This window comes from Mastacembelus armatus, chromosome 11 (genome assembly GCF_900324485.2).
Source record: "Mastacembelus armatus chromosome 11, fMasArm1.2, whole genome shotgun sequence".
Taxonomy (NCBI): Eukaryota; Metazoa; Chordata; class Actinopteri; order Synbranchiformes; family Mastacembelidae; genus Mastacembelus; species Mastacembelus armatus.
The window spans coordinates 7,420,359-7,445,257 of NC_046643.1; the positions used below are offsets into that span (position 1 = coordinate 7,420,359).

General features: G+C 41.0%; 1 protein-coding gene across 2 annotated transcripts in view; it reads left to right on the forward strand.

Annotated features, from left to right (window-relative positions):
• fhod3a (formin homology 2 domain containing 3a) overlaps nucleotides 1–24,899 on the forward strand; it is a 48,323-nt gene that overhangs the window by 21,680 nt on the left and 1,744 nt on the right. The window contains exons 4-29 of one of the 2 annotated variants that reach the window (XM_026300335.1): nucleotides 4,970–5,037; nucleotides 6,047–6,152; nucleotides 9,157–9,251; nucleotides 9,669–9,780; nucleotides 9,920–10,014; nucleotides 10,688–10,831; nucleotides 11,066–11,301; nucleotides 11,481–11,507; nucleotides 12,635–12,748; nucleotides 13,069–13,479; nucleotides 14,273–14,332; nucleotides 15,000–15,134; nucleotides 15,309–15,359; nucleotides 17,220–17,437; nucleotides 18,730–19,038; nucleotides 19,167–19,858; nucleotides 20,288–20,428; nucleotides 21,330–21,488; nucleotides 21,627–21,809; nucleotides 22,722–22,841; nucleotides 23,009–23,170; nucleotides 23,285–23,475; nucleotides 23,660–23,864; nucleotides 24,011–24,034; nucleotides 24,304–24,511; nucleotides 24,607–24,771. In XM_026300335.1, the coding sequence (XP_026156120.1) occupies nucleotides 4,970–5,037; nucleotides 6,047–6,152; nucleotides 9,157–9,251; nucleotides 9,669–9,780; nucleotides 9,920–10,014; nucleotides 10,688–10,831; nucleotides 11,066–11,301; nucleotides 11,481–11,507; nucleotides 12,635–12,748; nucleotides 13,069–13,479; nucleotides 14,273–14,332; nucleotides 15,000–15,134; nucleotides 15,309–15,359; nucleotides 17,220–17,437; nucleotides 18,730–19,038; nucleotides 19,167–19,858; nucleotides 20,288–20,428; nucleotides 21,330–21,488; nucleotides 21,627–21,809; nucleotides 22,722–22,841; nucleotides 23,009–23,170; nucleotides 23,285–23,475; nucleotides 23,660–23,864; nucleotides 24,011–24,034; nucleotides 24,304–24,511; nucleotides 24,607–24,771 (4,431 nt within the window). The remainder of the gene's footprint in view (nucleotides 1–4,969; nucleotides 5,038–6,046; nucleotides 6,153–9,156; nucleotides 9,252–9,668; nucleotides 9,781–9,919; nucleotides 10,015–10,687; nucleotides 10,832–11,065; nucleotides 11,302–11,480; nucleotides 11,508–12,634; nucleotides 12,749–13,068; nucleotides 13,480–14,272; nucleotides 14,333–14,999; nucleotides 15,135–15,308; nucleotides 15,360–17,219; nucleotides 17,438–18,729; nucleotides 19,039–19,166; nucleotides 19,859–20,287; nucleotides 20,429–21,329; nucleotides 21,489–21,626; nucleotides 21,810–22,721; nucleotides 22,842–23,008; nucleotides 23,171–23,284; nucleotides 23,476–23,659; nucleotides 23,865–24,010; nucleotides 24,035–24,303; nucleotides 24,512–24,606; nucleotides 24,772–24,899) is intronic. The other variant, XM_026300334.1, reaches the window with a different exon arrangement.

The window sequence follows — 24,899 nt, forward strand, 5'->3', positions numbered from 1 at the left end:
TGATCTAAATACATTGCTGTGCGAATGCCCCTTCTCTTTAATGAGGCAATAGCTGCTTCTTTATTGTGTCTGTACTCGTGGGGCTGATTGCCACTGGGGGTGTGCCTGACTTCTTGGGCCATTGATTTGGCTGGTTTTGTCATCCTGGTTGGCTTGGCACAGCCATCTAAGAAGCTGGGCAGTGAGGGATTTTGAATGTCAGCACACCAGCTGGTTTAACTGCGACCTGTGCAAAAGTGCGAGGGTTAGGTGATATGGGTTTTTAAGGTGGTGGCTAGCGATTGTGCTAGACGTGGAGTGTAGCTAATGCTGTTAGCTTGGGTGGCTTGGGCTAGGTGGCTGACAGCTAGATTAACTGTCTACTGAGGTGTTAGCTCAGTGGACAGAGCTGTCTCTAGCTGTGAGGAGAGAAAGAAGCTTTCTGAGTAAAGCAAGAAGAGGGTTTTGAATGACGAATGATGCTGCATTAACCCATTCTATAGAGGAGGAATGGGCTCCGCCTTGACACAGGCGTCACAACTGCCAGTCAGTACTGGCTGGAGTAATGATATAGAGGATAACACTATGGGAAAAGGTCCCCATAGTGAGACACCAAACAAATGTTTGAAGGAACTCTGCTCCACTTCAGTGGACACCCACATAAACACTCACACAGGTTCTTCATATATCGTCTGTTCTTTCCACTCAATGAAGTCGTTACAGCAGGTTTTTATCTGATTGTTGAGTTTTTTTCTGGAGGGATTTTTAACACTAATTGGATGATAAATGGGTGAGCTACAATAGATTTTCATGTCTGTCCTCATCGGTGGTGTTCAGGATGTGATAAACCCCATGAGAATTTAAGCTAAGCTAAATTACAGTAAACACCAGTGTCCACAGCACTATTTAGGTAAAACTCTAATTATAGAGGCAGCACGACGTACTGGTAGAAACTCCTAAGTTAGGATTATTTGGTGGAATGTTTAATATAATTAAAGGAAGATGGATTCAAGAGTTTTAATAACACAAATTTATAAAATAAGTGACGACATCATAACCAACTGAAAATAAGTAATGCTGCTAGTTTTCCCCCTTGCTTTTACTCATTACTTTCCATTTTATCAATTTTAAGAGGACCTGACAACCAACATAACGTAAAACCTGTCATTTCTAAGAGCACCAATATCATAAATGTAGTAGCAAAAACAAGGATGAGATAAGAAAATTAAAAGGACAGGAGGGAGAGAGAGAGAGGGAACAAGGAGAAGCAATGATGTCTCTGTTTGAACTTTTCAGGTTAAAGGGTAGGTGGTAGAATGGGAATACGCCTAATAGCCGTAAGAGAGGAGCAGGAAATAAGTGGTTCAATTCATCCAGAACTGATCTTTATCATTTAAACACCTTATCTTTTCAAGATATATGTAGTTAATTAAATCATATGGGTGGGTGACTGGGTTTCCACTTTAATAGTATCAGTCATCTTGCTATTAATGTAGAAAATATTATTATTATATTATTATACAAAATATATTATATATTATTATATATTAGTCTCCTTGAGAGGACAGCTTACAGTGTTTATGTCCGTCACGTTGAAAGTTAAGATTTTAAAATGGAATATGGGTTTAAATGACTTGTTAAGGGTAACATATTGCAGTGCATGTGAGGTCATAGCGAAACTGTGTGGACAAGAACTTGAAGTTCTCCAAAACAAAACAGTAAAACTTTGGGGCGAACTTATAAATGAATTGTGCCTTTCTGTCTTTCCTTCATCTGTCTGTCTGCACTCAGCAAACACAGGCACTGGCTTATGCATGAGTGCACACACACGCACACACACACACACACACACGCACACACGCACACACACACACACACACACACACACACACACAATGTACACCAGCCACAATGACACATCCCAGTGAGTGTTTTAGCTTTTCTTGTGATAATAATAAAACCTAGGGCCAGGAAAAAAGGAGAATGACCAGCAGAAGACACGTGTACAGGCAAAATCTCCCCTTGAAACCATGTTTTTGCTATTTTCCTCTCCTTTCTCTTCACTTACTCCCATTAGACCATTGGGGGGCATATAATTAGTCTCCTTCTAGAGAAATGCAGGCACTGTACTATTGCTGTTTGGCCCAGAGGTTAAAGGTGAGAGTGAGTTGTTTGACATATGTCCCACCACGCCAACATGCATGGTTAAGACACCTGGAGCCCTTTGTGCCAGTGGCAGAATGACTAATTGATTATTTAGGAAGTCAAACTCTCTTTACTATGGAGCACAAGGGTAATTATGCTGACAGGGCATTGTTAGACACAGTAAGGTAATTACCTCGTGTTGCCATAGCAACATTAATGTCGGCGTGTTGGTTTAACTGTGCAATTCAAAAAACATTTTAAGAGGTTTTAGTTAATTTGTTCCTGAATGCAAGTCTGAAAAAACAAGTAAAGAACCTCTGTCTCATCTCTTACCTCACTATTAAATTGACCCATATGACCCATGTTGTGTGATTGTTTTGTTAAATCATGACACTAACACAAATGAGATCCTTCTCACACAAAACTGGACCAGAAGGAATCAGGCCAAGTTGAAGCCTTGTCACTTCTGCTGACCTGCTCCTGATACCAAGCATATAGTGTGGTGCCCTGATAGCCCCACTCTAGGCTTGATAGAGCCCACAAATACTATGTGTCATTGTCTGAATTTAGCATTGACTCTCAAAGGACAGATGGAGGATTTCCTGCCTCAGTAAGTGGCCACTTGAGTTCCTGGAAAACGTAAATAAATAATAAATACCTTGTGTATGATGGATACTTAGATTAATGCGACTCAGTAAATGTGAAGTCAACTGGTTTTGACACAGACATTAGAAAGCTGTTGTAGTTTGTCCCCTACAACCACCTTACTGTAAACTAAACATATTTCAACCAGTTGCTCAAACTCCGAAAAGGTTGAAAATCAACATTTTGCTCAAATAGCATGGTACAGGCATATATGTAGTTTGTGTATTTTTGGAAGGGGAATTCCACAGCTCTCACTTGTTTCCTCTGCCTTGATTACCCAGAAGCAACTGGCCTTCACTCTGTGGTCGCCCCTTGTCTTTACTTTTGCTTTCCTTTCCATCTACAGTATTTTATGATATCATGGTATATCAATGTTTCTCTTTTTTTTTTTTTTTTTTTTTTTTAGTTTTCTTTTGGTGGCTGTGGAGATACATAATTATTTTTGTATGCCGGCTGCCTCGTAGCACTAATGTTTCAGGTGATTTGCCTATTTCCACTGTGCACTATCACAGATGTATATCATGTTCTGCTGCTGATCTCATGGAACGCATCCTGCAGATGGCGGGACAGACAGGCCTGTAATTCTTCATCTGTTTGCATAATGGTAATGAGTTTGACCCTGGCCTTGGGTTAGCTTTGCCTAGCTTAGCAGTGGTTACCACTGTGCTTCAGACAGCAGGACAGACTGGCCGGCACCACAGCCAGCCTAGCCCACGTCTGGGCCCACATCAGGGGGTGCATATGCTGTCCTGCCCTTACCTCGATACTCTTTTAACCAGCCCCCTCCCTTCTGATGGACTGAAGGATTTGTCACCGATGCACAAATTCTGGATTTGCATGCACATTTTCCCAAACCCCTCTGCTCACACTAAGTTGAATACACAACTGCTCACTCATAGAAATAGACATTACAGACTTTTAGCTTAATGCATAGCACCAAGGGAAATTATTTCTGTGCTCGGATTATTATAGGACTGTGTATATAAAAATAAAAGTTAAAACTGATATTGCAGTGCATGGTAAAATCTAGTACAACATATGTTGCAGTCTTAAATGATCATAGAGCTGTTCTAGCTCTGTAATATCTGAGTATAGTTTCAAAAAAATGTCAACCCTGTATATACATTAACACATACCTAAGAGACGGATGACAGGGAGAGTTGTGGTAATAAACACTGGAGTATGATAATAACACAAAACTCATGATACATTTAGTACCACAGAAAGAAATTAATAATACAATAATACAAAGATAATTTTGTGTAGGAGCTCTCAATCACAATAAATATTTTAAGGTCCTGTCGAAATTATTATACAAGTAGATGTATATTAATTATGTCTTTGTGGACAGAACTAATATGGTCACATATCAGTGTGAAGGTATACGTACTGCTGGTCCTGAGTGCTTTCCGTGTCGTGACCTGAATACCTCACCACTGAAGCCCAGCCAGCAGCTCATTAACATTCCAATACAGCTCTAATCACCACTGCAGTGTGTGTGTGTGTACTTCTGTCTTTGTGAGGACCATTTTGAGCATTATTCTGTCAAAGTGAGGACATTTAGGCAAATCCTCACTTGTTTTAGACGCCTGTTTGAGGGTTAAGATTGGTTTTAGGTTTAAGGTTAGAATTTGGTTTAGGTTAGGTTAGGGTAAGGTTGGGGTTAGGCATTTAGTTGTGATAGTCAAGGTTAGGCTAATGGTCTGGGGAATGCATTATGTCTATCACAGTACTCAAACACAGATATATGAGAGAGAGAGAGAGAGAGAGAGTGAGAGAGAGAGTGTGTGTGTGTGTGTGTGTGTGTGTGTGAATGAGAGAGGGAGGGAGACCATGCACATGTTGCTTTGTGAGTGAGGACATGGTCAAAGTGTGTGATGAAGTGCCTGCCTCAGGTGATCAGGGCTGTGTGGTGTGATTAGTTCCATCGACTCGCCGTGTTCCTCTCACATCTCCACCTCTTCGGAAACTTTTTCACAGCTGAGAATCATTTTACCAACAAATTTTATTGACAAGACTGGTAAGAGATGAAAGGTGTGCAGGGGAATAAACAATGCAAACAGATTTGTCCCAAAGATTTACTTCCGGTGTAAACACGGTTTTATTTTTTTGTCATTTTTCTTTGTATCAATGTAGTAAGCCTTATTAATGCTTGTTGAATGAAAAGCACTTGTCTCTCTCTGTCTCTCCCTCCCTGCAGAAAGACTATATAACTCCAATGGACGTGACTTGAGAAGGGCACTGTTTTCTTTAAAGCAAATTTTTCAGGTAACACACACACACACACACACTTCACATGCAATTACTGTCAGTTTGTTGTTGCTGAATACAGTTGGTTATTGTGGTCACTGTGAGCATCCATGATGAGAGGAATCTCCATCAACGTGGCGTTTTAGCACTGTGTGTGTGTGTGTGTGTGTGTGTGTGTGTGTGTGTGTGTGTGTGTGTGTGTGTGTGTGTGTGTGTGTGTGTGTGTGTGTGTGTGTGTGTGAGTGAGTATGTATAGGTCTATGTGGGGGGGTGAGGGTGTTTGCATTTGTGTGTGAATATTTATTTTGAGATGGGAAGAGTTAGCCATTTAAAAGACCAAGGGCTTTTTCTGGAGCACACAAACACACTTAAGTATAATTACACATGGTTCAGCAAACAAAGCAGTAATGTTAGAACTTTCAAATTGCTTAAACTACTTCAGCATTCAGTCACTATTGTTTGTGTTTTTCACACTCACTGATGGCCCCAACAAAGCCTGTAGTGCTTGATGAAAAATGCAGTGACTTTTGAGAAATCTAAGCATCCGTCTTCAACGCCTCCTGTGCCAATGACACGGCTTTCTCCATAGTTTCATGTTTATTTTCCTCCCACTTGAATGAGTAAAAAATCCATACGTAAGATAACAGAACTCACATGCTGCACCTGAAGGCAGTATTACTTCTGGAGTCCGTTCAGATTAGTCAGATAACAACCTTAGTGTTTTCATCATCCTGGGAGTCTTGTTTTTGTTATAAGAGATGATACGTCAAAAGCATCAGATTGCAAACACGCGCTTGTTGACAGTGTGTGTTTATCAGCTGTCCAGATGCAGTGAGGGCTTGAAAGTTTCTGTACTATTAATTTTAAGCCTAATCCTGTGTTTTTCTGCCCCCATGTGGTAACAAAAGAGAATGCTGTGTCAGTACAGTTGGATAAATTTGAATTATGCTTTTGTGTGGTTCTGCACATATGCAGCTAGGGTATAGTGCATTAACTCATCCTATGCTTTCTCTCTACTTTATTTCAGGATGACAAAGATCTGGTCCACGAATTTGTGATGGCTGAAGGTCTGACATGTCTCATCAAGGTGGGAGCAGAGGCTGATCAGAACTATCAGAACTACATATTAAGAGGTATAGTCTCTCTGTTTCCCCCAGATCTATTGCTCTATTGGCATGCCAAAGAACATATGGATATTATGATTAATATAAAAAATATTTAGTGTTTATTGAATGAAAAATAGACATGACAAAATTTTGTATAATTTCATCAGATTTGGAAAATGATTTGATATGAATAAATATTTAGGTAGTGACTACATTGAGTTCCCCAGACTGATGATGTTGATTATTATTTTATAATACATTGATGCCATGAAGTTAAACAGAGCTATTGTTTCTCCTTTTTTTTACATTGTAATGTCATTTTCCAATTTAATGAAGATGCATGAGCTTTGACAAATCTGTCCCTTGTTGAGATTAATTTGATTTTGCAAGATCCCTTTGTAGCCTTTTCCTGTTGTCTTCAGTGCAAAGGCGTCTGTGCATCAATATCTAGACAAGATGTTTGCCCACATGTCATGTATGGTCATGTATGTAGAGTTTGTCCAAAAAAGTGAAGCTGCAACGTCAATTTTCAAATTTTATTTCAAATATAAAATTGAGTAAGAAAGGTGCCAAGCTGTCCTTAGGGTGGAACATAAGGACACTGATGCCCTGAATGAAATGACCAGAGGCACAATTATTATTTTTAAGAAATAATATTAATGCATCTTAAAAAATAAAAACACAATTTACATAATGTGCCCAATTACAGATCTATTAGAGCACAGAAAAAACACTACAGAAATCTCTCACAAAAAAAAAAGAATCCTAATCATTTCAAACCCAGTCATAATCCAGTCTAGCAACACAACATCTGGTCAAAAGAAGCATATCATTACTAAACACTGGCAGCACTAAGGTACAGTTAAGGAAAGTCATGGTCTGCTTAATACAAATTTGGGGTTTGTGTGAAGAAGCAGTGACTTTAAGCACAAAGTGTTTTTTAGCATTTAACTGAAACCATGTTCTTCATCTAACCATAATCAGGGTGGCTATACTTATCCATGTTTATAGCCAAGGTATTGTACTGTATCCAGTGGTCTGCCCCAATCACCTCTTTGTTAAAAACCCTCTGATTTTAATTAATACCATATAAACATTCTTTGAATGACATGTACAACATACTTTCAAACTTCAAATGAAACCAGTGTTGCTTATTACTCTACACAGTACATCATAAAATCAATGCAATTCTTACACCCCAGATAAAAACTGATTCATGAAAGCCCCAGGAGCAACAGGGACACTTGTTTTGACTCTAATTAAAGATACTATTTAAAGCAGTGAACAATGAAAGAAGTGTAATACCCACTGAACCAGCATCATTGCCACTGTCACTGTCCTCGTCATCATTCTTTAATTCTTTGACCAGAATGCCATAAGGTCGAATGGAGCTCTCCACTATCTTTGTCTCCTCTTTGGCAGGTGTTCCTTTGTCAACAGGAATTAGCCAATAGTCTGATTTTTTACAGATCTTTCTTTTTTTAGGATTGATTCGATTTTGGAGAATCACTTTGTAGCATTTCCCTGTTGTCTCTGATGTGAAGGTTTTGGCATACTGCTCTTTCTCAGCCACATGTATATCTGGTGTTGAGTAGATTCCTCTTCCATACATGTCCCCGTCTCCTGCTCTGTAGTAACTCTTGATGATGCCTTTGGCTCCTTCTAAACTTGTTCCATGATATGAAACAGGCCATTCTCCAGGTACAGAGTGACTCCTCCATCCATCAGTGCCCAGCCAAACGTCCCCATCTGGATATTTACCTCGAACTTTTAAGGCTATCCGGTACCAACCTTTTGGCCGTTCATAAAGTTCATCACCTCTCCTACACTCAGCTGAGTCAGTGAGATTAGTGAAGTCGTAGTCAAACTTTGGGTCAAAAAATTCTTTCTCATCAATGAAAAGCTTGTTTGCATAGGTCTGTTGTTTCCCAGTGATGGTGCTTTTAAAAAACTCATCAAGAGACAAAATGTCTTGTATTTTACCATGTCTATGATCATAAAGTTGTAGGGTTTGTCCAAAAAGTGACCCTATAACTTCAGCCTTCAAGTTTGAGTCCAAAAACATGGTTGAGCACGATGCAGAGCAGTTGTTTTGTCCTTCTCTCTCTCAGTTTGTATGCAGTCTGTTTGCCCGTTAGTTTCTGGTTTAATACAGTCAAAGAGAGACGTGTCTTTCACTTTCACTTTGAGTCCCTGTGACCTATGATTGGTATCCTGTGCAATGCATGCTGTAAATGCATAAGACTGTGGTCTATTTATATCCTGGTTGCAAATATTTCATGTGAAATTGTAGTGTCTAGTTCAGAAGCACCTCAAGTCAAATTGATTAAATATGTATTATAATACATGCACAGGGATAAAATACCAATTATAAAGTTACAAAAATGTGACCCAAACAACAGTAGTTGTTTTGTCTTTTTGTTTTTGTTTTTGTTCGCTGTTTGCCTGTTATAAAGTTTTATATTTATATAATCAAGATGAGATTTTTCATTTTCACTTTTATTAATGATTTGGATGTAATGTACTGTAGTTTGTGCTGTTATCTTATGTTTATTAGCTACAACAGAGCAGAAACTCTTTTCATGTTCATGTTATGATGAATTTATGAGAAGATCAGATAAAACAACTAGAATTTTTACTGTAAAACATTAATGTAATCTGCTTTTATGAAGTGCAAAGGTCTTTAAATGCAGTTATAGAATTTCCTGTAAATACTCCACCACGGAGGAAAGCAATACAAGTAGAGTGATGATATGTCTCACCTTATAATAGGAAATACAGTAAGAATTAGTGACACACAGAGGAGGCAGCAGTGCAGAGGCAAAAGCTGAAAATGAAACATGAGTACTCAAGTTATTTTTACTCAAGTAGTATAAAGGTAGAGAGCTGGTTTAAGTGCTGATTACGCAGATGAGATGTGTGAGGGATTATATCAAGCTGCACACAGTTTGCTTGGGTTGTTTACAGATGGCAGTGAATCATCTTTCTGTAGTTAACTCTCTAACTTTTTGTCTTTTCTCTCGGCTCTCAGCTCTGGGGCAGATCATGCTGTATGTGGATGGGATGAACGGTGTCATTGCTCACGCTGAGACAATCCAATGGCTGTACACTCTTGTTGGCTCTAAGGTACACTAAGTCAAGCCCAACCCCACAGAAACATTTTCATTACTTCTTATGATTTCTTAACACTTCTGTTTTGAACTGAATGTGCCTGTTTTGACCCCATGATTATCTTTCTTTGCTTTCTTTACACTGATTTGTTTGTTTAATTTTGTTTTATTTATAATGAATGGGGACATATCATAGCACATACAGTATACACAAAATACACTGTCTATCTCAACCCGCTAACTAAATACTTCCTCATTGAGCCATTCAAAACAACATACTATATAAGACTGTTTAGTCCTCAAGCACCTAATAATCAAGGTCAAGGTCATCTATGCGCAGGGATAAAATGGCAGTTATAGACCTCCAAATATATGACTACAGGAACAAAACCTGTCTGTCATTTGACTAAGATAGTTTGTGTTCCCCTGCCAGTTCCGCCTGGTGGTGAAAACAGCTTTGAAGCTGTTGCTTGTCTTTGTGGAGTACTCGGAGTCCAATGCCCCACTACTCATACAAGCAATCACCTGTGTGGACGCCAAGAGAGGTATAGAAGACCCAACTTGCCACGACCTGTTCTTATTAATTGTTATATTTGCTTCTTTGCTCTGGCTGTTAAAATTAATTTAAAGAAAGGAGTGTTTGGTTGAATACTTATTCTCAGTTTTTAACGGACTGGTTTTCAGGCTGCAAGCCATGGTACAATGCTATGGAGATCTTACAGGAGAAAGATGGAGTTGACACAGAGCTGCTGGTCTATGCCATGACCCTCATCAATAAGGTATCCATATCCACTGTGTTTATATACTGAATGTATTTTTCATTAAATACAGGAAAATATACCTTTGGTATGACCATAATTACATATCTTTTCCTTTGTATTCTATATTCATTTCATTTTTGAATAATATGTTCAGTTAAGCACAAGGGTAAGAAGTGAGGAATGAGTCAGGAACAACCTAATTGTTAATAAATAGTTAATGAGTCCTTAATGGATCATTAGTAGCTCCAGATATCTTAAAAAGAAATGTGATAACTAATGACTATAACTACCAATAAGGAAGCTTAAATATTTGATGAGCTTAATGTGGAAAAGTTCATTAATTATAGTATCTCTCAGTCTGTTATCTAGTCACTCATATTTGACTATAATTATATAAGTCAGAGTTATCCAATAATTACTCATGAACTAAGCACAAGGTCGTTCGTGGTTTGCTCCTCATTTGTTCCTCAGTAATTACTCACATTTCTCTTTACAGTTTTGTTATGCACTGGATATCCCTGGGTTTCTGATCATGTGTGTTGGGTCACTATTATCACTATTTTAGGTTCTAGTGATACTTCTTCACAGGCTTTCCATGCCAACCAGCCATTACTGAACATGTAATATTTTGGATTTTATCACTTTAAACCTGTTACACCCTGAGAACTTTTTTTTGTTCGTTTTTTTGCAGACCCTTGCAGCTCTGCCTGACCAGGATTCATTTTATGATATGGTGGATGGTTTGGAGGAACAAAACATTGAAACAGTATCCCAAAGACACCTGGGGCGAAAAGGCACTGATCTGGACTTGGTTGAGCAGCTCAACATCTATGAGGTTTGAGACATAAACAAATATATTCAGTCATAAAATAGACATATCACACAAGATTTTTTCCTTTTATGAAGATTTTTTTAAAGTCCACTGAATACAGTGTAGTTTACAACAGTACTGGTACTTTTGCTTATTACAACATTTATGGGAAACAACCGGTCCCAGATAAGCGGAAGAACATGGATGGATGGATGGAACTGTCATCACTCTCAACTCACTATAAACAACTGTTTCCAGATGACCTTACGACATGAAGATGGTGACAATGACGGTCAGCCTCCACCAACAGGACACCGTGACCGCCGTCGAGCCAGCCTTGGGGGAGGGGACAAAAGGCCTGGACTGGAGAGGAGGCGGAGCCGCAGAGCCTCTCTTGGGCGATCTGGTCACGCTTCACCCTGCAGCCCTGCCTCCCCGCAGAGAGCTGGCTCCCAGCCTTTCGGTGGACAGAGAGCTGAGGACATTAGTGACAGGTGAGAGAAGGGCAAGATTGAAGAGTGTCAGAAATCAAATGTTGATTTTAAAAGTATAAAAACAGAGTCAAGGGAAAATTAGATGGTTTTCAGTAGGCACTAAATATAGTGTTAAATGTGTTACCTTTGAGACGCACAGATCTAAATTATTATCTTATACTGTTCCTGTTGTACTCCAGAGCGCTGTCAGGTTTCCTTCCATCCATGTAAGTTCAAAGGTCACTTAAACAAAGGTCATCTGTTGACCTCTGTGGCCCTATTCATAGGTTTTGCTACTGCCCCTCCTGACCTACATCCTGTAACAGCTACTAGTGTGTCTCATGTGATATGGAGCACTCTGTGTGTTTTTTTTTATTCTGCACTGGCTCCACTAAAATAAATAAAATACCTCTCAGCAGCCACGCAATATTTCAGGTTTTGCTTGTAATTCTAATACAAGCATACACATAATTAAAGTACCACAGGCTTATTTCAGTGCTGTGTGTGTATGCACGAAGAGGAGAATTTGGAGCCAGCTGTAGCTGTTTACCTCAGGTAGAACTTTCCTCTCTGCGTCATCTCTCCTCCACTCCCATCATGTGTCTCCTTTCATCTCTTCATCCTGTATCAGTGTGTAACAAGACCAAAGCAGATGCTGTCCCATGCTTCAGCTAGTATTAAAGAGAGTTAAGAGTGCACAAACAAGGGAACATAAGTATCTTGGAAGCTCAAATGTCTATAACTGTGGGAGAACCTGTTTGGATATGGTTTATTGAATGACATGATGGGAGGAAGTTGTTTTTGTCAGAGACTACGTCCTCCTTCATGCTATGCATGCACACAGAAAAATAAACACCACTTTTACTGGCTGTCCCATATCACCAAGCATCACATGCTCACTCAACTGCAAGGCTCAGCTAGTTTTGCTATATAAAACAGTTTGGTGACACTTATCTCTGTTCAGTCAAGTCAGTTCTTCAATTATGCCTTATTTCACTCTCAGCACTCGCCTTTCTCGTCCTTATTATCATACATGTGCATGTAAAATTATGTAACTGTTTCATCCTCCATTTTTTTCTATTTCATTTCTGTGTTTTTTTGTCTTTATTTTTTTCTGTAACTTCCTCATTGCTTTCTTGTTTAGAGCATCATTAATGTTTGTGTGGTTTGGTGGTCCATAAACATTATTTCCACTCATCAAACTTATCTAAACCTGTATTTATTCCTTCATCTGTTCCACCTGTATTTCTTCAAAGGTCTGGTTATTTGCATTTTCATTCTGGTCTCATGTATTACACCATCTCTCCCTCAAACCTTATTTTAAATGTGTTACCTGTCGACCCTGCCTCTGCAGAGAGGAGGAATGTGAGGAAGGGATAGAGCAGGAGGAAGAGGGGACTCCAATTACTGAGTCTGATTCAGATGAGCAGGAGGGGGTTGATACAGTGTCTGATCAGACCACCTCCAGGTATTTCAGGGCATAATAATACATAAGTAAAAAGAGAAAGAAATAATGTCCTGTGCATAATAGTAAAAAAGAGAAAAATAATATCCTGTGCATTTCTGCTATATCTAGAGGCTCTATATAAAGATTTCTATTGTATATCTGGTTGGTTTGATCTCTTTTTAGCCTGTGTACTTGGTAGCGTTTAGTATCTGCGCAATACTGTGCCCCCAATACTGTGCCCCCAGTTTCAGGGGCTACAGTAGGGTACACATCCTACTATTTCTCTAATTTGCACAGTTATTTATTCCTCTTAACCCATTCCTCTGTTCCTGCCTGGCTAGGCATTTTCCATCCGTTATTCACAGAACCACCCTTCAGTCCATCACCGTCACTTCCAGGAAGGAGAATATTAAAGAGGCTGAGCAGAGGAATCAGTCTGACCCACCTCCAGCACCCACCCTATATTCCCCCCCTACACCCATCTCTTCTCCTTCCATCTCTTCCCCTCTCAGTCCCCCACCCCAGCCCTCCCTTCTGGCCACCCTCATGGCCAGGAAGAGATCTATCGTCACTGTTCCTGCTGCCAAGGAGGTCAGTCCACCATCGCGCGGCAGCTCCTGTCCCTCCCCTGACCGCCTGCCCTACCTGCCCCACTCACCCTTCCACCTCTTCTCCTATGACCTTGATGAGGAGCCATCAGCCCCGGCTCCTGCCAAACCTAGTGAGGAGTCGCCCAGTATAACACCTCCCAGGTCAGAGGGACAGAGGAGCTCAAGAAACAGAGAACACTTCCTTTTCAATTCTTTAATTAATGTTGCACTTTTTATTTTTCCCCTTTCTGTTCTGGCACCAGCTTCGCTCTCTTTGTACCACTCTTGTTATTCATCACCTCCCCTTTCTACAATTTCTTTTTCAGTTCTTTGACTGCACAACTTCTCACCCTCACTTTCAGTGCTCTTATCACTCATTGTTCTCTTTTTCGTACTTCTGCTGCTAAGAAATAGTCTTTCACACTTGTTTGCAATCCTTGCTTTGTTTTTCAGTGCCACTGCATTTCCCCTGTTTCAAGAACTACAATAGTCTTTTCACAGATACCTTTGTGAACTCTTCACATGCATATCTGTATAGTTTTTCCCTGTTTTTAGAAGATTTTTTTTACTTCCTGCATTCACTGTATCATTGTGTGTCTTTTATTGTTTGATAAGTAATGAGCCACATTTTCTAATTTTCTGTTCGTTAATATTTGTGCATATTGTATCAGAAAGAAGAACATTGGTAATCATTGACTGGGTTTGCTTTGACAGCACCTTTGAACTTCATATTTAACGCTCATTATTGTTTTGTAGTTATATTAGAAACTTTCTCCACTAACTATGAAAAACTATTATTAGATCGTAACTTGTCTAGAAGTTCCCAGAAACAGTAATCACATTCATTTCTCACCACCAGTTTCTTACTGACCAGTTAGTCAGTGTGGTGTCAGGTAACTGGATGGCTGCAGAGCTCACTAACTGACACTCTTTTACTCACACTTCTCTCTTCTAGAAATGGAGGTGTCATGTCCTACTCATCTCTCAGTAGTCCCAGTACACCCACCAACTCCAGGTGAGACTGCACCAACATGAAGACATCCATAAAATATTTAGATATAAGTAAATATTCATACGTGTTTGCAAACATACACAAATTTACATCAGAGAAAGTGTGTATTCCTGTAGTGTATTCATGCTGCTCCCCAGCCACTGCTAAGCTGCTCTTCTTTGCATTTTATTATTTATTTTATACATACATAAATAAAAGCCATCTATATATTCAGTGAGCACATCTTATGTTGAATGCATTTATATATTCATGTTGCCATATTATATCCTTTTCATGTAGCAGATAAGAATTCGCCAAGGAAAAATTTTGGTATAAAAGTATCTATCTATCTATCTATCTATCTATCTATCTATCTATCTATCTATCTATCTATCTATCTATCTATCTATCTATCTATCTATCTATCTATCTATCTATCTATCTATCTATCTATCTATCCATATTCATTATTATTTATTTTGTATGTGGCAGTATAATAAGTATCAAATTGAAAGTCTTGATGTTGGGTTTTGTGTGTAAAGAGATATTTTATTATGATTTTGGCAGTATACATATGAATTGAAAAGATTTTTTATCATCATAGTGTATCATCATAAAGTGGAAAACTCAGCATGGTTCTTGATCGTGCAACATAATAAAAAAATTTTTTTCCTCTTATTCCCTCTTTTAGGCCTGCCCTGGGAGGTCTTCTGTCCTCTTCTTACCGCCAACACCAAGAATCTCTGGCAGCTGAACGAGAGCGCCGCCGTGTGGAGAGAGAAGAGAGACTGCAGAGGATAGAGAGAGAGGAGAGGAACAAGCACAGGTGAGGCATCGTGGACATGGAGAAATCTTGGTTTGATAACATTCAAAAATGAGAAAGAATATGGGGTTAGTTAGCTATTTGAGTCAATGAAGAAGTCTCCATACGCAAAACAGGGATCAGGTATAATTATGTTTTTAAATTGTCTGTGTGTGTGTGTGTGTGTGTGTCTTACAGCCGAGACTATGTGGATAAAATGGAAGAGGCCAGGCTTGCACGGGAGGAGAGGTGAGTGTATGCACTAAATCAAAACAACAAAACAGCCGATTCCAGAAGGAAAACACTTGAACCTGTGGTATGGGAAGCTCAGAGATAGTGTAATTGGTTTCAAGTTAAAAAGATGCCTATGGTGTCAGAGGCTTGGGGGGGTATTGAGCCAATTTCTGTGCTCTGTCTGCCTGTTTGTCCTCTGTAAGAAGTTGTATTTTAACTGCTGCACTCTGCCAAGGGCCTGGTTGTTTTGGCCGCCTGCAGTGAGAAAAACAGATTCCAGGATCTAAACACACACAGACATGCACACTTTTAACTCAGGCACAGGTACATTTAATCACGCACACGAGGAATGTTCATGAGAGTAACAAAGCTGTGGTGAGATAAATCATAGGAAGCAAGGCATTTATCAAAAAGTAATCTGAAGCCATGATTAGATTTAGGACTGTCATACTTGATTGATGTCACTTTTGAGCAGGTGAAGTTTCTTCATTTTCTCCAAAATGTTTTTCTTCTGGTGACAGTCTGTGTCTGTGCTAATCTGTCACTTTCCATTTACTTTCAAAGTGCAGTTGGCACAATGATGCACAATGTTAGAGTGAAAGGCAACAGACACACACAGAGAAAAAAGAACAAACGAAGAGCAGCTGGATTCAACAGCAGATGTAGGAAACAGCACAAGACAGTCAGAATACCAGAGAGGGAGATGAACTGCTGAGTGAGCATGTGGGAGATCCATCCACAGGATGATGTGTTTATGGTATATTTGGCCATCTCAGTGATCAGAAAAACATTTCTTTAGGGTCACCTCTCTAAGGCATATAAAGTACAGTAACGCCAGGATAAAAAGGACATGTGAGGTATGATGGCCTTAATGACAAGTCCAAAATGACTGGTGCACATACAAAGGTTGGACTGAAACAGGATTCCTGAAGCATGATGGAAATACCTTTGGTTTGTTTAAGCCTTTGTAAACAGCATTTACCACACAGAACATAAAAATATAATTTTCCCCTTTGGAAATGAAAGTATATTGTACTGTATAGCAGTAGAAAGTATAAATGTATGTCTTTAAGCTCAGTACTGAATAAGTCTACTATGTTACATTTCACTCACATTATCGCAGACACACAAACACAAAGGACAGTTTAATTTCTTCCAGCCTGTGCAGTGTCCTCTGAACAGGACCCCCACACATTCATGGCATGGAGGGAGAGAAATGGAGTTAGAGAAAGAGAGAGAGAGAGACTCAGTTCTCAGAATCAGTGTTCTAGCCAGCAGGTTGAATGGTAAAGGATGGTAGATGAAGAAAATGAGGGAGACAGTAAAGAGAGGAAGGAGGAGGGCAGGGGGAAGAGAGCCGATCGAGGCACATCTTGAACAGGTTTGCTCTGATTTACTTCTGATGTTTGGCTTTTCAGCAGCCAAACAGCCATTAACTTCTAAACCTCTTACCCATTCTTCTCTCTCCACTCTCCTCCCTAACACTATCTCTTTTCTGAACTCCCTCTGGTTTCATATTTGGACTGCTGGTGACAGAAGAGCATTTGGCTAGAAAGAACATAAAGGAGAGCAAGATGCTGAACAAAATGAATCCAGGAAATTAGTGATCAGTGCATGTGATGCTTTGTGGATGATTAGTGGAGTGAGGTGAGTGAGGAGGTGACAGAGCAGCTGTAGTGGAGAAAAGGAGGAAAGTTCTAAAGGTAAACATTCTTGGACAGGAGTTTCAAATGAACTGGCAAAGAGCAGTAACTTCTGGTTTAGTTTAAGACAATTTGAGAAAATCCAACACTGAGAGCAGCACAACACAGAAGCTGCATTGTCTGACTGTATTTTCCTCTTTCCTCCTCTGGTCCCCCCTTTCCTCTCCCTCAGGTATAAGAACGTGGAGCGTCTGGCGGCAGAGGAGTATGAGAAGGAGCGTGCCCGGGTTTCAAGGACTCGAACTGACCTCAGCCTGACCTTTGAACCCTCAGAAGCCTGGCCCTCATCATCACGTAGCAGCACCCCATCCTCATTTGCTTCTCAGGAGGACACAGAGGCTGACCTTGAAGCTGAGACCCCCACCACCCCCTACACTACTAGTGAGACTGGTAAGACAGCATTGTTGGACGGAGCGACTGTCACATACTGACCGAGTTATTACGCTGTTGATTAATAACAGGATGCGTCTGTGGTTCTGTTGCTTATTAACCAGTCAGCTTAGATGGTGTAAGAGTCACCGAAGGTCAACTAAACATCAAATTTATGTTTTCTGCTCATAGAAGCTGCTTTCATTTATTACTTTATTTATGGTACCAAAGTTTTACATGTGAGTTTTGTGACTGTGGTAGAAATATTGAATTCAACAAACAGGTAAGTTTGAATTTTTCTTTCACTCCTGGTTGATTTGGCAATACTTGTAGTTACCATGGTAACAGCAGATGCAGGTTAATACTGAAACTGAACTAAGAAGCCACTTTATCAGAAATCCTACCTGTTTTTTCTGATTGCAGTGCCGCCAAAGTGCATGAGTCGGTTTAGTAGTTAGTGGTAGTCTGTTGGAAATTGGATTTGGATTTGGATCTGCAACCAGTAGATTAAATTGAATTGAAAACTGTTTTTTTATTTTTGTTGTTTCTGCCACTTTGGTTACTAGGGTGCACCCCAAAGGACTCATTTATTAAATTGTTTTACTTTGCTTCTTGTCGTTTAGATTAGCATGCAGGCGTGAGCAAAAGAGATTGTGAGAGCAGCTGTGGAAAATAGTAAGCGAGAGGAGAAAGCAGGGGTAGAAAATAAAAAACAACAGAGGATATGGGTAACGGGGTCAAATGGGCTTTTGAAAGAGCTTTTTGAAAATGTGCTTCTCAAGGGTCTTGGTAAGAAAACGGCCTTGTTTGGGATTGCATGTGTAGTCATGAGCTGAGGTGCTAAAGCTCAAACGGGCAAGTGTTTGCTGCCATGTTATTCTAACCCTGCCTGCATCACTGCATGGACTGTACTGTTGAGTTATGCAAGTGTACCATGTACACCAATGTGTTCTGATGTAAACAGGAACTTAATTCTTCATTTCCTTTTCACATCCTGGCCTGCAACAACCCAGACTTGTGTACCCACCATGTTGTTTACATTAGTACATGGATGTGTGTTTTTGTTTATCTTGTTAGTGTGAACGTTTGAATGCATGTTGGTACAGGTTGGCCCATGTGCAGCCTAAATAGAGGCGCCTTTAAAAGCAAACAAACACAGTCATATGTTTCAAATGCCATTTTACTTAATTTTACCTCAGATAGGTCACACACCTACATCAATTTTTTATGTGTGAATAGTTGCAGCTGCCATGTGATGAGTTTGAGAGGTAATGATAAGCTTGGAAAAAGAGTAACGCTGAGTTTCATGACAGGAGAGGCAGATGACTCCAGTGCCAGTGTAGAAGTAGAGGAAAAAGAGGCAGAAGCCACTGCTGAACAGGAGGAAGGAGAGAAAGAAGAGGAAGTGCATGAGGAAGCACCAGAGGAAAAGGAGGAAGCGGCTGAGGAGCTTGAGCAGGAACCAGAGAAGGAAAGAGAGGAGGCAGAGGAGGACAGTGGCATCCTGAGTGACAAGGAACGACAGAATGAGGAAGTAAACGAGAAGGACAACTGCTCAGCCTCCAGCATCTCCTCTGCCAGCAGCACTCTGGAGAGGGAGGAGAGGGGCGGCACTGAGAATGGTGGGTAGTTTTGCTGACTAATAGTTAATGTTGTAATAATAGAGACAGAGAGTATTGTTGCTGATTCAAATGAAATGGATCTACACTATCAGTCATCAGTGATTTTACATAATTTTATGTTATAACAGGCTTTAAGGAGACAGAGGTGAACGAGCAGTGCAGCAAACTCCTCAACAGCAAACTCTTCATGCTGGATATGCTGTACTCCCAGAGCACAAAGCCCAGTGAGGAGGAGGAAGAGGAGGATGCGGAGAAAGAGAAAGAAAACGAAGAGGGGAAGGACAAAGAGTCCCATGAGGATGCTGACAGGCAGCTGGACGATGACCAGGTGAGCAACAACAAGTCTGACAAATCAGAGCACCGTGGCAGCATCCGACCATTCGCAGAGCGATTTGGAGACTTAATCAAGGACATTGGTTCACCCCACCCTCATCTGGAAGGCCCAGCCAATGAGCCCCCTCCTCCCCCGCCCAAAAAGGAATCAGACACGATCTGGGACCAGCTCCTGGCCAGCCCTCGAGAGCTGCGCATCGGGGACATCAACTTCACCGATTTGACAGATGATGATGACAAAGACATTCTGGATGCTGTTCTGATGGGAGGGTGTGGCGACCTTCCTCCCCCACCTCCTCCTCCACCCTGTGTGTTTCGCTTCCCTCCACCTCCACCCATACTAGGCAGCTGCCCTCCACCCCCTCCCTTGATTGGGATTATGAGGCCTCCCCCTCCTCCTTGCTTTAGTGCAATTCCAGTTCCTCCTCCCCCAGAGCCACCTCTGTTTAACAAGAAGAAGAAGACGATCAGACTCTTCTGGAGTGAGGTACATCAAGATACAAATACCATTTACTCTAAGGTTTTTACGGACAAAAGAAAAAAATTGAATCACTGCTTTTATTCAGTTTTACAGGTATATTTACCCAGAAGATGATATTTAGAGGAGTGTAGCCCAACTGCTAAAATGATTTTTCTTTCCATCATCCATGAACCAACTGCAGACAAGGCATGAAGGCTTTCAACCCTTTCTGTTCTACAAGCTTTATCATTTATTGTCTCGTCAGAAGTATTTGATTTATGTTGTTAGGTGGGCAGAAGATCAAGCACAACAAAATGAAGAGTTCATTAAAGAATGTATATGCGTTAGTTGAGAAGTCATTAGAAACATTGACTCACTTGATAGTTTCTTGTTGCTGCTGTTATTTGTGGTTCTTTTTCTCTCATTGACCTGTTTTATTGTTGTGTTTGTGGTCAGGTGCATCCAACAGACCCTCAGTACAGAGAGTACAAACACAGTGGAGACTCATTCTGGTCCAAACTGGAGTCAGTAAAGTTGGACACAGCCAAACTGGAACACCTATTTGAATCAAAGTCAAAAGAAATACCAGTTACAAAGGTAAAGAACCAGTGCCTCACCAGGCACAAGACTCACAACACATATCAGTACTGTTGAAGCTGCTATGTAAAGTGTTGGATTTATGATCAGTCCCACTCCAATATCAAACGTTATCCACTACAATGAAATGTAACGTTCACTGTTCATGAATCAAACACCTTATTGACTCAGGTGTGCAACAGGGAATCACACATTTTGGTCACACTTGTCTCTAGTACTTGAAAGCTGTTTGAAAGATGATTTAAGGCTTAAGCAAGGCCATATGTGTTCTGATCCTGGGGAGCGTAAACTCCCTGTAATTCACACAACACCAGGCTCTAAATAAGAAAAGCATGTTCTGCTAAGATGGAGAGCTTAATCCAGAGGCCCTGCCTCAAATACATCTGCTAGAGCCAAGCCACTTATGTACACCACTAAGTGCATTGTGTGATGAAGGTCTGTAGCTACAATATCAAGACTGAAACAGTTAAAGTACAGCATGAGAGATTCAACATAACAAAACCATTATAGGTCAGACAGATAGTTTATTTTCTTTTAGTTAGACAGTCTTCTTCCAAGCAGCACTAGATGTCAGCACCTAGTCTGCTATATTTTTATTTGTTTGACAGTGTACGACTTCCTTTAATAGCTTATACTGGCCTAAAGTGTTGGTCATATCTATGCGTACAATGACAGCACATCTGCAGACATGTGCAAGCATCTTTACACAGTACTGACCTAACCTGTAATGGTATTTCCTGTTGCTGCTAACCATATAGTTCCCACAGCTGCAGTCAGAGTAACTGGAGTGATGCTCCCTCTAATTCTTACTAGCTCATAAAATGGACCACACTGAGAAAAGTGTGGCAAAGGGAGACCAAGAAGACTCAGCAGTGACTCTCTCCACATTTGTGTGTCCTAGAAAACAGCAGCAGATGGAAAGCGCCAGGAGATCATCGTTTTAGATTCTAAAAGGAGTAACGCCATCAACATCGGTCTGACGGTGCTGCCTCCACCTCGCACAATCAAGACAGCCATCCTTAACTTTGACGAGTATGCGCTCAACAAAGAGGGCATAGAGGTAAGAGAAGGTGAAAACACACATGATGGTGAAAAGGCAGAAAGATATCCTCCTTATCATCAGTATCCTTCCTCTTGTATGTGAATCTTATCGTCCAAACCACTTTTCTCTTCCGTCACACTCTGCCCTTGTCCTCAGAAAATCCTGACAATGATCCCCACAGACGAGGAGAAGCAGAAGATCCAGGAGGCCCAGCTGGCCAACCCCGATGTCCCACTGGGCTCAGCAGAGCAGTTCCTCCTCACCCTGTCCTCCATCAGTGAGCTCTCTGCCAGACTTCAGCTCTGGGCCTTCAAGATGGACTATGAGGCAACAGAGAAGGTCTGTTTTAAGCATGAGACAGTTTCTTAACGATTAAACCTGTCAGATGAAACAAAGAGAACTCAGAAGAAAGAAAGAGGGAAGGCCAAACCAAAGCCTTTATGATCTGCACGTTTTAAATTGCACCTGGCAAGTGAATGTGATTTTATTAAAACAGAAACAAAAACAGACAAAGCTAAATTAACTCCTCACTGTGAAGGGTTGAGTAAATGTGCACACCATATGTCCATTTCTCTGTGTGTCTGTGTCTGTCTTATGCCCATGTCAGTAAGTATCAACACCCTTTTAGTACAAACAACAGCAGCATAGTTACATCATAACATCATATGAAATATGCAGTGCTTATTACTAGCACCTTGTCCACTCCTTCTGCCAGACCGTGTTTCCTCGAGTAAAGAATGCATCCAGGAGAAAAGTTCAAAGTCAAAACCCAGAGAATGAAAAACACGGCACCCCTCCCTTACGGCCCTGTAAATTTTACGGCTTTCCGGAGGATGCATTGGTCTTTAATCTCTCCTTGAAAGGCATGGTTCTCACTCCACATTTGGCAGAGTGACGTTCCTGACTCAACTCCATGGGACAGTTTGGTACTGGGAGGCTTAATGGAGGGCAGCATAGCGTGCAGGCACACAAAGACGGGCAGAAGAAAACCTGCTGCACTCAAACAAAGGGTTCATGAAGCACATAATCAGAAGCACGTTGATAGTGACCTTTAAACAACCTCATGACCTTAAACAAGAGCAGATGATTGGTGGTGGGAGACAAGGTGCACCTGTTCACCACTTGTATAGCTATAGAATAATGGAACATGTGTTTTGGGGAGTTATAATTAACTCAACTGGTGTGTGTGTGTGTGTGTGTGTGTGTGTGTGTGTGTGTGTGTGTGTGTGTGTGTGTGTGTCTTCCTCCCAGGAAGTAGCAGAGCCTCTACAGGATCTGAAGGAGGGTATGGAGCAGCTGGAGAAGAACAAAACTCTACGCTTCATCCTCTCCACCTTGCTCTCAATTGGAAACTTCCTCAATGGCACCAATGTGAGTCCTGACCATTACACATTAATCATACTGGAACATAATGACAATCATTCTTTGTTGTCTTTTTGCTGCAGAAATATAGGGATTGTTAGTGAGTTTAATGGGTTAGCGACTATAATTTGGTAAGAAAAGTTTTTGGTAAATGCTTTTTGTATATATGTATCCAGGCTAAGGGCTTCGAGCTGACGTATTTGGAGAAGGTTCCAGAAGTGAAGGACACGGTGCATAAGCAGTCATTGCTGCATCATGTCTGCTCTGTGGTGGTGGAGAACTTCCCTCAGAGCACCGACCTCTACTCGGAGATTGGAGCCATCACACGATCGGCAAAAGTATGTTCCACAATCACCGCTGGAAAGACAACTGTGTTCATATTGTTCAGAAAGATGTTTAAAAGTACTTTTATCCTAGAAGTCCTATATTACCGTCAACATCCTTTCCGTTAGGTGGATTTCGACCAGCTGCAGGAGAACCTGTGTCAGATGGAGCGCCGCTGCAAAGCTTCATGGGACCATCTGAAGGTGATTGCCAAGCATGAGATGAAGCCTCAGCTGAAGCAGAAGATGTCTGACTTCCTCAAAGACTGTGCTGAGAGAATTATCATTCTCAAGATTGTTCACCGCAGGATCATCAACAGGTAATTTTCCTTTTTTAACACAAGGTTTTTTTCATTTTTAGTTTTGCAGAATATTATCCTAAAACAGATCTAGTAACACCAAAGATGTACAGTTGTAAAGAAAAACTATGAATAATGTTTGTATTTATTAGTTATTAAAATAGGTGTGTGAGATTGCTTCCTGTGCTCCCCTTCTTCCTCCCAGGTTCCATTCATTCCTATTGTTCCTCGGTCATCCAGCGTACAGTGTGAGGGAGATCAGTGTCCACAGGTTCAGTAAAATCCTCAGCGAGTTTGCACTGGAGTATCGAACCACCAGAGACCGCGTGCTGCAGCAGAAACAGAAACGGGCTGACCACCGCGAACGCAACAAGACCCGAGGAAAGATGATCATGGATGTCAATGCTCCTGTGAGTATCACACTGACAGAAGCACTTAAAGAGATGCACACATTTCTGTTTTCTGGGGTTTTTTTCTAGTTTTTTCCTTTTCTTTGTATCTTTTCTTCATTTTCTTTAAGCTGTTCTGTGACTTTCACTCTTTCTTTTCCTTGTAGTCTGATGATGAAGAGGAGAGTGAGGTATCAATGTGTGCTGCCTGTCTAAATGTTTGTGTGTGTGTGTGTGTGCATGAAACCGCAAAATCTATCTAGATTTCTTTACCTCAAAGTTTCCTTCTTTCTTAACATCTGAGTGGATCAGTCAATAAAATACAGTAGGGACTGTAATTTTACAGGCTGGAGGTTTTCCTGTCATGATTCAGGTTTAGCATGCTTAAATCAAAGTCCAAAATACATGAAATATAAACGTCCATATTCTTATCCTGTTTCGTTCTGGTTCTCCCCTTCAGTGTGGTCACCATGGCTCCAGCAGCAGCAACAGCGCTCCTACTGGCAGCCAAGAGAACGAGCAGCCCCAGGGCCTGGACCATGCTGAGGGTGCTGCAGAGCATGAGCACATGAAAGCAGTGCTGAGAACCAGCCTCAGTGGCAGCGACAGGGAGGCAGGTGGGGTCCCAGGACTTCGCACACGGACACGATCCCGGCCTGGACGAGGAGGTGAGGGTGACGGGACGGTCTTTACAGGGGTCGCACACTGACTCTTTTTTTATCGTTCTTGTATAACCATTTCTCGCTCTGCTCAATTCAATCAGGCCGCATTACGCAAGCACGGACACCAGCCATAGAGGACGCACAAATCTGTGGAGACGATGCTGCAGACGAGATCATGGAGCGTATTGTGAGGTCGGCCACTCAGGGTCCAGGAACTAGAGCCCAGCCGCGAGAGAGGAGGAGGTCCCGAGCCAACCGCAAGTCATGTACGACCTGAATGTTTGACCTCTGGACTAAATCCACAGTGGATACACATTCAGAGCAGTTTTATTATGTTGTGTTCTCAGAGGAAAATTAACAAAAAGACATTTAAAAAGCAAGTTTTAGGATTAGG